General features: G+C 34.7%; 1 protein-coding gene across 10 annotated transcripts in view; it reads left to right on the forward strand.

Moving 5' to 3' along the window:
* The window catches only part of CCDC102B (coiled-coil domain containing 102B), a 368750-nt gene that overhangs the window by 282131 nt on the left and 73135 nt on the right, over positions 1-13484 (forward strand). For all 10 annotated transcript variants that reach the window (XM_055102590.2, XM_055102591.2, XM_008952665.5 and 7 more), the window contains one exon: positions 3831-4001. In XM_055102590.2, coding sequence (XP_054958565.1) covers positions 3831-4001 — 171 coding nt within the window. The remainder of the gene's footprint in view (positions 1-3830; positions 4002-13484) is intronic.

Here is a 13484-nt window from a genome sequence, read left to right on the forward strand (position 1 = left end):
AATCACTTTAAACTGATTTTATCAATTTAGACTGATTTTTAAAACATCTTTGCATTAAGGAAGCAATGTATTTTTCTCCTTAAAGTGAAATCCAGTTCTTACCTTTATTAAGAGGCACTCTATGAACACAGTTAGAGTATGTTAAGCTATGAGTTTGGCTCTAAATATAATTGGATATAGTTTCTCACATAACAAAAAATACCAAGGGTCTGCCAACCCCAGGTGTAAGCAGGACTCCCCCAAAGTCTCAGATTGTTGTTGTAACTCAAGGCGCATATATCTTCCTTGCATATTTTTAAGTGATAAACATTTTTTAAAAATTATTTCCCACTCAGGGATACTTTTTCTCTTTTCTCATTACGCAGCTAAGTTATATCCACTTTCCTAATACAGTCACTGACAAGAGGAAAGCTTATTAGAATTGGCTTGTACCAATGGTTCTCAAACTTTATGGTGAATCAGAAACACCTTGAGGACTTGTTAAACCCACAGCTTCTGGGCTCGAGCCCTGAGTTTCAGATTCAGTAGGTCTTGAATGAAGTTCCCAAGTGATGCCGTTGCTGCTGGCTTGGGTGTGACTTACTGAGAATATAGTTTGACAAATACATACATACCTCCTAGGCCTGAGAATAAGTTGATATTCTCTGAGCAAATGGCCAAGCTGTAGAACATGAATGCCAGGGCTCTGCTTATTAAAATGGCATATGGCCGGGGTGGAATTTGCGTTGACCAACAAAGATGTCTTTCCTTCCTTCCTTTTGGTCATTCCTTCCTCTTTCCTCTTTCCTTGTATGAACACTGAAGGCTTATTGCTTACTCCTTTTAAATCACTCTAAGTAAATTTTATACACCTAATGACAAAGCATTAATGATATAAGAAATAATTTTGCTAAAGCACAAGGTCATGTAATTGTAACTAGGTGCGTAATTCCGGAGAGAAAGCCATCAACTTGCAAAGTTATAACTTTCCCATTAAGCTCTGAATTATTTGTGCAGCAAATTCTTTATGTCTGACAGATCAAGAAAGATCTTTTTTTAAATGTTCCATTGTTGTTCCAAATAATAGAATTGTGCTCCCTATTACATGTTTCTTTGTAAAAGAATATGGTATAGAACTTGACATTTGAAAATTGTATCCTGAAGAGAAGAAATGAGAAATCTGTTTGCATTTTAAGTGTGATGTGTGGTATAATTCAGCAAACTCAGTGATGGTGCATAAACGACAGTGTTACTGTGAAGCGATTGAAGTGACAGGGCAAGCTCACCCAGAAAACGAGTTCGAGTGTCCTGTCTAGCTGCCCAGACCAAATCTGTCTGTTTCCAGCTGCCTGTTGGCATCATTAAGGTTTAAATATCAATGGCTGTGATTTTGACTCCTATGGAATGAAGGGGCAGGATTTGCAGGACAGAAACTAAAAATGTCCCCTTCATTTGACGCTCATGTTTTCAGTGGATACTAGGAGGTGGACATTCTTGAGACAGGCAATAGTTGATAGGCATGGGGGGCGTTCTCTTCCATTCAAACTCCCTGCTTCCTAAGAGTGAGGACCAGCATTTTCTCTGCCAGGTCCTGCCCTGCATCCACACCCTCACCCCACCTCTTCTGGTACTCGGAATGCTGGGATTCACAGAGGCCAAGAGCCTGCGACTAATCAATTGTGTCAGATCAAAAGTCTCTTTATATCAGCTTGTTTCTTCTAATACCATACACTTCACACAGTTTTGCATTTTGCTTTAACATTTTGGACATCTCTTCATGTGAATATACAAAAGGCTGCCATATTATATTGAAGGGTTTAATGTTTTTTTCTTAAATGTAATCAGGCCCATTTCAGGGACATTTAGTTTCCAATATTCACTGTAAATACCAGCAACAACAAAACAATGCTGAGACAAATATTCTCATAATCACAACATTTCACACAGCTATGCGTATATCTGTGAAATACATTCCTGGAAATAGAATGGTTGTGTCTGACTTTATGTGCATTTTTAATTAAAAAAATATTGCCAGTGTTTCTCCATGAATGAATCCTTATTTCTCCACATTTTACTGGCAGATTACCTTACCATACTTAGCCTTTGCCAGTCTGAAGACATCTTGATTTTTTTAATTAAGCTTTTTATTTTTGATATTTTTAGATTCATATGCAGTTGTATAAAATAATGCAGACAGATCTGGGTGTCCCTTACGCCCAGATTGTGATGAGAACATTCTCATCACAAGGTTCCCTTTAAGCTACCCTCACATGTACCTTACCCTCCTCATACCCTGTCCTTAACCCCTGGCCGCCACTACAATTTTCTACAATATCTATAATTTTGTCAGGTCAAAAATGTGACATAAATTCGAATTGATGTGCCTCTAATTTGAGAGATACTGAATATATTTTTTTGTTATATGCAAATTATATACTTACTGTGATTGAATTTATCATTTTGTGATCTCATGATTTGGGATCATACTTAGGAAAACTTCCCCTACGTGATGATTAAAAGAAAAACACCACATCCACATTTATTTTCCAATATTTTATGGCTATTTTTTACTTTTGGATCATGAATTCATCATTAGTATTACTAATGATTTGAGATGTGAAAATAATTCCACTTTCAATTTCTACCTAGACATCCTAACAAAATTAACAATGCATTTTTTTATGATTGCCTTTTTGTGATTTTTGTATATAAAGTAATATGACAGCATGTTTTAGGAAACCAAAGAAATATCCTTGGGTTTTCCTACAGTATTATAACATTATGAAGAACCAGAGGCTAACTTTTTCTTTATAGTTTTAATAAAGTTTTTTGGGTTTTTTTTTTGGTTTTTTTTTTTTTTTTGAGACGGAGCCTTGCTCTGTCGCCCGGGCTGGAGTGCTGTGACGCTATCTCGGCTCACTTCAAGCTCCACCTCCCGGGTTCACGCCATTTTCCTGCCTCAGTCTCTCGAGTAGCTGGGACTACAGGCGTCCGCCACCATGCCCGGCTAATTTTTTTTTTTTTTTTTTTTTTTTTTTTAGTAGAGACGGAGTTTCACCGTGTTAGCTAGGATGGTCTTGATCTCCTGACATCGTGATCCGCCTGCCTCGGCCTCCCAAAGTGCTGGGATCACAGGCGTGAGCCACCACACCTGGCCCCAATAAAGACGTTTTCTATAATGATAGTACAATTAATTTTACACTGTAAATTTTAACTAAAAATGAGAAACGATATTAATCTGAGGATAATTATTGTAACCTGTTAATTTATATAGTGTATGGTGTTAATTATAACAAGACCGATTTGCAGTCTAATCACCCTATGATAGATTAATATCTTTCTTTACCCATGATGGGTCCTTGCTGCAGGTTTCTGAGCCTGGTTCATGTGGTTTCAGAAGATGTGGCGGGTAACAACATGACTACAGCCTCACAAAACCTATTTTCTTCAGAAAATAATTAAATCATGTAGTGTGCTAACTTTTAGCATCTGCTGAGTTAGTGGATGATCAGGATGAACAGCTCTTTTTGCATGCATTTATATTATTTTATTTATGGTTATGTGATTTCCTTATGGGGGAAGGTTACATAAAAACTACTTTTGTGTAAGGTGCAAAATAGATCATTTACAAAACAACGTAAAGAGTGCATTGTATTTTAGTCACATATCTTTCATTTATAGTCATATACTAATTATAATATCTGATTACAGAAATGTAGAATTGCAAATGAAGATGATGGCTCATCTAAATTCTTCCTAAAATGTTTTTCTGTTTTGTCAAAAAAGTTGCCATTCTTCTGATTTTATCAGAGTAGACTATAAATAATGTAATTTTTGTTTTCCTTTGAAAGGAATTACTGAACCTTCAACATGCCTACTATAAACTAAGCAGACAATACCAGGCAAATATTGCAGAACTGACTCATGCAAACAACCGAGTGGATCAAAATGAGGCAGAAGTAAAGAAACTAAGATTACGAGTGGAAGAACTAAAGCAGGGACTCCACCGAAAAGAAGATGAGGTACTACTTTATGAGTGAACACGTGCTGGACAGCTTCTAAATCGTATTTTAGAGCATATCTAAAGATTGTCTCCCTTATTAACATATGGCATTAATGGGAATATAAATATTCATATCTTAATGACTGAAATCAATTTAAAAAGAGTAAGGAAATAAGATTACACAGACAATGTGCGCATGTTTGTGGCGGTAATAGTATATGTTTTACGAGTGCTCTATAGTGTCAATACTTCAGCATGACCTTGTGTGCACGCGCACGCGTGTGTGTGTGTGTGTTTAAATGTAGGCACGGTATCATTAAAGCTTGGGTGTTTTAAGATTTAAGCATCTATATCAAAAAGTGTGATATATATTATTATTTATTATATATTTTCAGCATTCTTTAGTGTTCAAAAGAATCTAGGTACTTCATTTTGTTTTGTTAGGTCAACTCAATAATGGTTTATAGAATATTTTAGAAGTTCCTGGAAGATAGATATCTCGGTGTAATATCTTCATAGCACACAGTTACAACTGTGGGGGTGATTTCAGCTGCAGTTACAGACAAAGTTTTTTTGTTTTTGTTTTTGTTTTAAAGAAACACAGTCTCAAATGTCACTGATTGTGGGACTGTCACCCGCAGTAGCATTCTTTCAGGTGGTTTTCCAGTCAGTGTTCCTGCTCCTGTTGGACAACTATTCAGGCAAAACCCATAGTTCCCTGGTTAGAAAGACTGTTTCTATATAATGCAAAACAGTTGGAAATAAAAAAATAAGCAGCTGAATTATTTTTCCATGGAGTAATTTAATAATCAAACATACTCCACATTTTGAGAATTTGTTTTTAGTAAAAACAATTCCAATCAAGCAAACTGGATTTTCTTCTCTAATAATATTATATGGAAACAGAATCAATCATTCCACAAATGAGGCTCACACACTGTCCTCTGTGCTTTCTAGTGGCTCTTGGCAGGCGTTTCGTCCTTGTTATGTCTCTTTTTATGAAGATATATATGTGCTTTGTAATGATATTCATGTGTGGTGGGGCTGGATGGTGGAAGAGTAAGTTGGAAGGGGAATATAGTAGGAAGGCTCAAGAATGTGATTTTAGGTTTTTTATTTTATTTTAGTCATTATTTTGTGAATAATTTTAACATGCAAGTATTTGTTGTAGGGGGTGGGGTCGTGGTGATGATGGTGAATAAATCTTTATTTTTGTCAATATCGGCTTTAAGATATCACCTGAGACTAAATTATTGGTAAGGAAATAATTTCTTCTAGGGTTCGTGGACTAATGAAGTGCTAGTCTCCGAAGATCTGATTCAGAGTGTAATTGTGCAATTTAAATAATGAGCTGCGGTCTTAAGGAGGGTAACATTATTTGTTCCTCCATGTAGGATTATATTTCCCACATCATCAATGTCAGGTTTGGTCATGTGATATTTGCTTTGCCTGTACCTTATGTGAAGGAGCTGTGCATGCCAGCGCCTTTAGAAGCTTTGAGAGCGGACACAGGGCTCTGGCGTGTTTCTTTTTTTTTTATATATACGTCTTTTCTGTCATGTCTCACGTCCTGAGGCCACCATGTCCAAAATATGCATGATTCTCTCAGCGATCCTGAAATTAAGAGGACATAAAGCTATGCCTTTGCTGACCCAAGATGGAATCTATATGGGTAGAAAGTCGTGTTTATTGTTGGAAGCCACTGAGATTTGGAGTTGTTTGTTGCTACAAAAAACAAAACAAATTTAACTTAGTTGAAGCTGACTGGTATGGTCATTAAAATAATTTTAAAAACCCAAATATTAAAATAGATGACACTGCTCCAATACAAGAACAACCTCTAATGAAAACAATATGCAGATTTTTCAAAGAACTGAAAATGGAACTACTATTTTATCCAGCGATCTTACTCCTGAATATCTACCTAAAGGAAAAAAAAATCGTTATATCAAAAAGATACCTGCCCCTGTATGTTTATTACAGCACTATTCACAATAGCAGCCATATAGAATCAACCTCAATGGATTGTGCCCATCAGGGGAGGAGTGGATTAAAAATATGATCTATTTGCACAATGGAATACTATTCACCTACAAACACGAATGAAATCATGCCTTTTGCAACAACATAGATGAAGCTGGAGGCCATTTTTTTTTTAACAGAAAGCACTCAGACACAGAAAAGACAAATACCACATATTCTCACTTACAAGATGGAGATAAATAATGTGTACACATGGAGATAATGGAATGACAGACAATGGCGACTCGGAAAGGTGGGGTGGAAGGAGGGTAAATGATAAGAAATTACCTCAACGGTAAAATGTCCATTATTCTGGTGAAGGATATACTGAAAGTCCTGACTTCACCACTGTGCAATACATCCATGTAACAAAATTACACTTGCACCCCATATATTTGTTCAAATAAAAAAAGAAATAGCTTTGTAAAATAAAAAGTAGGTGGTAAGAAAATATGTTGATGTCTGGAATGATGGAATCTAACATTTGATACATTAGTTTCCTGTAATACACTGGAAAGCCAGTAATTTACAGAATGAGCTTGTGATTTTTAGGTGAAAACATATGAACTAATATTACTTGTTTGCTATTGGTGCATTTTGCAAATGCTTAAAAAAAACTGAACTCAGAAAAGAATTATCAAGTTTTCAAAGAGGTATATAAGGTAATATAGAAATTTAAGTAGTTCTGTGACTTCCTGATTGTAAGAGTTGTAAGACCACCTGATTTCCATTTCAAAAAGGTAAAATATATAAATTAGGATGTTTTTGAACAATAAATGCCTACTAAAATTGAGCTTTGTGGCAAGGACCAAATCATCAAACCTAATGCTAAAGCTCTGAATCTATTAGTTTCCTGTAAATTATTTATGCTGAACAAAAATAGTGTAGGGATAGGAGAATAAGATTGTGACTCTACCAGAACATCTTATATTCAAGGTAACTGTAAGTAGCTCAAAGATAGAGAAATGTTTCTAAAAGTATTACTGATGTGAATATTGACCTATGAAATTTATTGGAATCAAATAGGAAAAAAAGATTACTAAGTCATTAATGGATATTATACTGGTAAGTGAGCTTCTAGTCTGGGCTAAAATAGACTAATTTCTCAAGATTAACATAATCCTTTGTTCCTCCAAACTTCCATGAGAATGAAGCCAGCTGAGCATGCTCTCAACTCCCTGTGAGAGAATATTCTCCATTGGCAAATTCAGATATGGTCACAGTATCTAATAAAACTAGCAGGACCTTCTAGAGAGTAGAGCTAAGGAACATAGAAACTATAGACCAGGCAGCTATTTTCAGGGAGCAGAACCCAGGCCAAATACAGGAATATTTTCCATGGTCAGTATAGGTGCCCTTGCAACATCTACCAAGTAGATTCCATAAATGTTTTCTATTTCCACTTTTTATGTGGAAGCATTTATAGAAATTTTTCTGTCCTAGTTTCACTATAGTATATTGGGCAAGCATGTGTGTGTGTTGGGGGGGCGGGGTGGTACTTGCTTTATTTAGTACATAGATCTCTAGAGCAAGAACAGACATATATACTGAGATTCGATGTGGAGATAATCACGAGGTGTTTTTTTTTTTTTTTTGGTGTATTCTAAATTTATTTGAAGGGAAAAAAATAGCCTGTTGAATCTTTCTATAAGTGATTACATTTTAAAAATATTTGTAGGCATTCCAGAGAACTATAGAGTCATTGAACTTTGAGGCTAATGCCGTGTTTGGAACGTTGCTTGGGTACCTTGGTGAGGGAGTAAAACATTTCAAGTGAAGAAGGGAGAAACACAGTTTGTGACGAAGTGAGTGGCCTGCACTATACTGTATGTGAATGAGAGAGAGAGAGAGAGAGAGTGTGTGTGTGTGTGTGTGTGTGTGTGTGTGTGAGAGAGAGAGAGAAAGAGAAAGAGAAAAAGAGAGAGAGAAAAAAAATTTGCTGTTCTTTGCTGTGGGAGGAATATATTTCCCAAGCATGAATGGAGGCATGGTCCAATAACTTGTTTGGCAAATGGAATGCATGCCGCTTTCCAAAAGAATTTAGGAATCGTAGTATCACAGGGAGAAGTAACTGGGTATATTTCACATTTCACCTAGAGGTAGGTGTATTGAAATATATGTTTAACACACAAAACCTTATAATTTTCTGTACTTCTAATCGAATCAATTGATTACCACAGAAGACTGACCCAAAGCACCATTAACTCACTTGCATATTTTAATGTGTATTATTTGATTGCAGTTGTAAGGTAACCAGTTTTTCTCTGATTAAAGGTCACCACTGTTTCGGATAGTTAGGAAAAACAATCTTAATCATGAAAATAAAATTTTACTTTAAATAGCTATCAGCATCTCCTCAATTTGATTTCTCCTTGAAAGGAAAATTATGTGAGTTTTATTGCTGAACTTTTCAATTTAATAGTAGCAAATTCTTCAGCTTGCAATTAGTGTTTAACTGGAACTGTCAAATAGGAAGTTTTCAACTGCCACAGGTCAACATATTTTAAATAAATGAAAATAAGATAGTTGTCCTCTGTACTGTAGAGAGACTAGAATAGTATGTACTTGGGCCATAGGAAAAAATCTGGGATCTAATTAAATAAACAAAGAATTTCTTTTTTGGATGAGTTGCTTATTTTAAGCAAATTTACAAAAGTATCTAATATATTTGTTAGAAGGTGAACATTCATCCTTCATCATTTTACTAAAGTTCTTTGAATACATATTACATTATATAATGGCAAATTTTTCTTATTTTTATTTTTATTTTTGAGATGGAGTCTCCCTCTGTCACCCAGGCTGGAGTGCAGTGGTGTGATCTTGGCTCACTGCAAGCTCTGCCACCCATGTTCATGCCATTCTCCTGCCTCAGCCTCTCAAGTTGCTGGGACTACAGGTGCCCACCACCATGCCTGGCTAATTTTCTTTTTTTTAGTAGAGATGGGGTTTCACCATGTTAGCCAGGATGGTCTCGATCTCCGGACCTCGTGATCCGCCCGCCTCAGCCTTCCAAAGTGCTGGGATTACAGGCGTGAACCACCGCGCCCGGCCAATTTAATTGTTATTTCATTATCATAGCACAGGTTCATGTATACATCCACATTAAAATATCAAAATAACCGACCACTTTAATAAATATGATGCAAAACACCAGCCTGATAAAAAGTATAATAATGCAATAAGCAAAACTTATAGAAAAAGGAACCTAAACTGAAATCACAAGGTTAAGTCTCTAGTATCTAAGAGGCAATGAGCGCAACTTAAGCAATTACAATGACACTTGACTCTCTGCACTACAGAACTAGTGTCAGGAAGGCTAAAGGACAGATGAGATAAAGTTTTCCTAAGAATATTATACATTTTATTAGGAAATAGCATGCAAAAATAGATAAAGGGGAAAAATCAAGTCAATTATCACCCTGCCATGGTAACGTGTTACCTTAGTGTATGGACTTCAAATGCCTAGGTAATCTTACACACAATTATAGTCACTGTTGCAAATAATATTACATTTTGCTTTATGAATCACTATGACCAGTTTTATATTGTTTTGTAGTATTCATAGTTGGCATTTCAAGAATGTAATATGTATTTCCTTGGGTGTAAATTTCTTTAATCAGTCAGTCTTCTCTTGACGAAGGTCATTGGATTTTTTCCCAATATAACTCTGCCATAACTTATTTTATGTACATACCTTATTTTCTACATCGGGAAAAAAAGTTTTCTAAGTGGAATTTCTTAGCTAAATGATATAAATATATATGGCTCTTAACATTTACAGTACGTATTAGCAATCTTCTTTGGTTCTCAATGATAGGTCAAATTGTGGAAATACTGACTGTATCTAATGGAGAATATTAACTGCATCTTAACTAATATGAAAGTAAAGTAAACCTCAAAAGATTTATTTATAAAATTAAAAAGGGTTTAATCTCTCATCTTTCTGTGTTATTAATAAGATTTACTTTTAGTTCCAGTTTCTTTTTTAATTAATTATTTATTTACTTATTTGTTTATTTTTGAGACATGGTCTCACTTTGTCACCCAAGCTGGAGTGCAGTGGGGCGATCTTGGCTCACTGAAGCCTCAACCTCCCAGGCTCAAGCAATCCTCCCACCTCAGCCCCGCAAATAGCTGGGATTATAGGTGCATGCCACCATGCCTGGCTATTTTTTTTTTTTTTTTGTATTTTTCTGCAGAGATGGGGTTTCTCCATGTTGCCCAGGCTGGTCTTGAACTCCTGAGCTCAAGTGAGCCACCAGCCTTGAGCTTCCCATAGTGCTGGGATTACCGGTGTGAACCATCTTGCCAGGCCAGTTTCTTTCTTTCGTGGAACTCTTTTTAAAAATTTTAACTTTTAGGAATCGTAATTACATTTATTTTTAAATCTCTTCCTACCTTTAATTTTTGTATTTTAACTTTTTAAATAAAAATTATACATATATTTAATGTGTATAATGTGATGATTTGACATAAATAGCAAACTAATTACCAGTCGAATGCATTAGCATAAACTTCTCCACATAGTTACATGTATTTTCATAATGAGAACACCGAAGATCTACTCTAAGCAAATTTATGGTATACAACACAGTATTCTTAGCTGTAGTTGTCATGCTGTACTTTCAACTTTTAGAAAATATTCATCCATATAAATGAAACTTTGACCGACATCTCTTCATTCCTTCCCTGCCCCCTGCCCTGGGTAAACACCTGTCTACTCGCTGCTTCTAGGAATTTGACATTTTCAGATTCTACATATGAACAGGATCACACTGCATTAGTCTTTCTGTATCTGGCTTATTTCACTTAGCATAATGTCCTCTAGGTTATTCCATGTTGTCACAAATGGCAGAATTTCCTTCTTTTTAAGGCTAAATATTTCTCTGTGTGTGTGTGTGTGTGTATCTCATAACTTATCCGTTTCTGTGTGTGTACATGTATCTCACAATTTATCCCTTTCTGTGTGTGAGTGTATCTCACAATTTATCCATTTATCCAACAATGGACACTTAGGTTGTTTTCATATCTTCGCCGTTGTGAACATGTTGCAATGAACATGGAGTGCAGATATCTCTTTCAGATACTGATTTTATTTCACATACACACACTTGCGTATATACACAATGTGTATATACACATATGCACGTATATACATGCACCTATATATATATAGTTTGTATAAATTGCAGGATCATATGGCAGATCTACATTTTAATTTAAATTTTTTTGGGAACTCTTATACTGTTCTCCATAATGGATATACCAATTTAGATTCTCACCAATAGTACAAAAGGGTTTTCTTTTCTCTACATCTTCACCAGCTCTTGTTATTTTCTGACTTTTTGATAATGGCCATCTTGAAAAGTGTGAGGTCATGTATCATTGTGATTACAGTTTGACTTTCTCTGATGGTTAGTGATGTTGAGCACCTTTTCAAATACCTCTTGACTGTTTATATTAGTTAGATGTCTATTCACGTATTCTGCCCATTTTTTAACCAAGTTATTTTTGGGTATTTTTGCTATTGAGCTGTATGAATTTTAAAATGAATTTTAATATGAACCCTTTATAAGTTATATGGCTTGAAAAATGTTTATTTGTATCTTTAGTTTGCCTTTTCATTTCTTTTTTCTGTATAGAAGCTTTTTAGTTTTATGCAGTTCCAATTCGTTTATTTTTGATTTTGTTCCCTGTGCTTTGGGTATCATATTCAAAAATTTATTACCAAGAATAATGCCAAGGAGATTTTTCCCTAGGTTTTCTTCTAGGAGTTTACAATTTCAGATCTCATTTCTAAGTCTAATCCATTCTGAGGTTATTTTTGTGTGTGGTGCAAGATATGGATATCCAGCTATCCCAACACTACTTGTTGAAGGAACTGTCATTTGCTCATTGTATATTTTTGGTGCTCTTGTCAAAAATTAGATGACCATATATTGATGGGTTCATTTCTGGTTCTCTACTCCATTCATATATGTGTTTGTTTTTATGCTGATGCCATATTGTTTTGTTTACTATCAATTTTTAATAAGAAGTGAAGAAGTTTGATGCCTCAAAATTTCTTTTTAAGACTACTTTAAGATCTTTTATGGTTCCAAATGTATTTTGAGCGTTTTTTTCTATTTCTGTGAAAAATATCATTGGAAATTTCATAGGTATTGTATTGAATCTGCAGATAGCTTTGGGCAGTATGGATATTTAAACAATATTAATTCCTCCATTTCATGAACATGAGCTATCTTTCTATTTAATTGTCTCTTCTTCAATTTCTTTTATCAATGTCATAGTTTTCTAAGTCCAAGTCTTTCATCTTTTTGGTTAAATTTATTCCTAAGTATTTTATTGTTTTTGAATATGGTATTATAATTTTCTTATTGTTAGTAGGATTGTTTTTTATTTAATTTCTTTTTCAGATAGTTTGTTTTTGGTGCTAGAAACACAACTGGATTTTGCAGGTTGATTTCTTATCCAGCAACTTTACTGAATTCATTTATTAGTTTCAACAAGTTTTTGGTGGAGTCTGTAGAGATTTTTACATATTGCATCATGTCGTCTAAAAACAGAGATACACTTACTTCTTTTCCAATTTAGACAGCTTTCATTTCTTTCTTTTGCCTCAGTTGCTTTTGCTAAAACTTCTAGTGCTATGTTGAATAGAAATGACAAGGGTGAGAATCCTTGTATTATAACAGATCTTGGAAGAAATTTTTTGAGTTTTCACTATTTATCATGAGGATTTTATAAATGGCCCTTATTGTGCTTGGGCAAGTTTCTTCTGCACCTATTTTATTTAGACTTATTATCATAAACAGGTGTTGAACTTTGTCAAAGGCATTTTCTGCATCTATTGAAATTATGTATTTTTTACCTTTCATTCTGTTAATGTGGTATATCACATGAATTAATTCGTGTGTTGAAATTTTTTCCCCTGGTGCAAAATTTGTACTTACCCTTGACTTGCTTTCTCTGTGTAGTTTTTAGTAAAAATATATGCTTCTATAAATAAGAGGATGTTCAAAATATCTAGTGAATTGCTTTGTGTTAAAAGATATATAAATTGGTTTAACTAGCTCCTAGCCGCTAGATGCTTATTATTCACAAACAAAACTGCATAGGATGAGATTTAGCATATTTTATAATAATTAAAATAAAAGTTCTATTTTGAGTAAGAGGAAGAAGAATCACCTAACTCTAAGATGGCATTCATGCTTTAAGTAATCCATTGTCATCTTCATTGAACTAAGATTTATTGAGCTAGGCGCACTGTACTGTTCTAGTGGAAGAATTTGGAGATAAATATTCTTGATGTAAGGGTTCAAGTCGAATACAGTGATATTAAAATCTGGCTGAACTATAGTATCATTTTGGAAGATTAAAAAAATAATACTCAAGTGCCATCTCCAGAAAATTCAGTGCAGTTGTTATGGGTGGGTATTGTGCATGGGTGCTTTTAAATAGCACCAGGAATGATTCTATT

Source organism: Pan paniscus, chromosome 17 (genome assembly GCF_029289425.2).
Source record: "Pan paniscus chromosome 17, NHGRI_mPanPan1-v2.0_pri, whole genome shotgun sequence".
Taxonomy (NCBI): domain Eukaryota; kingdom Metazoa; phylum Chordata; class Mammalia; order Primates; family Hominidae; genus Pan; species Pan paniscus.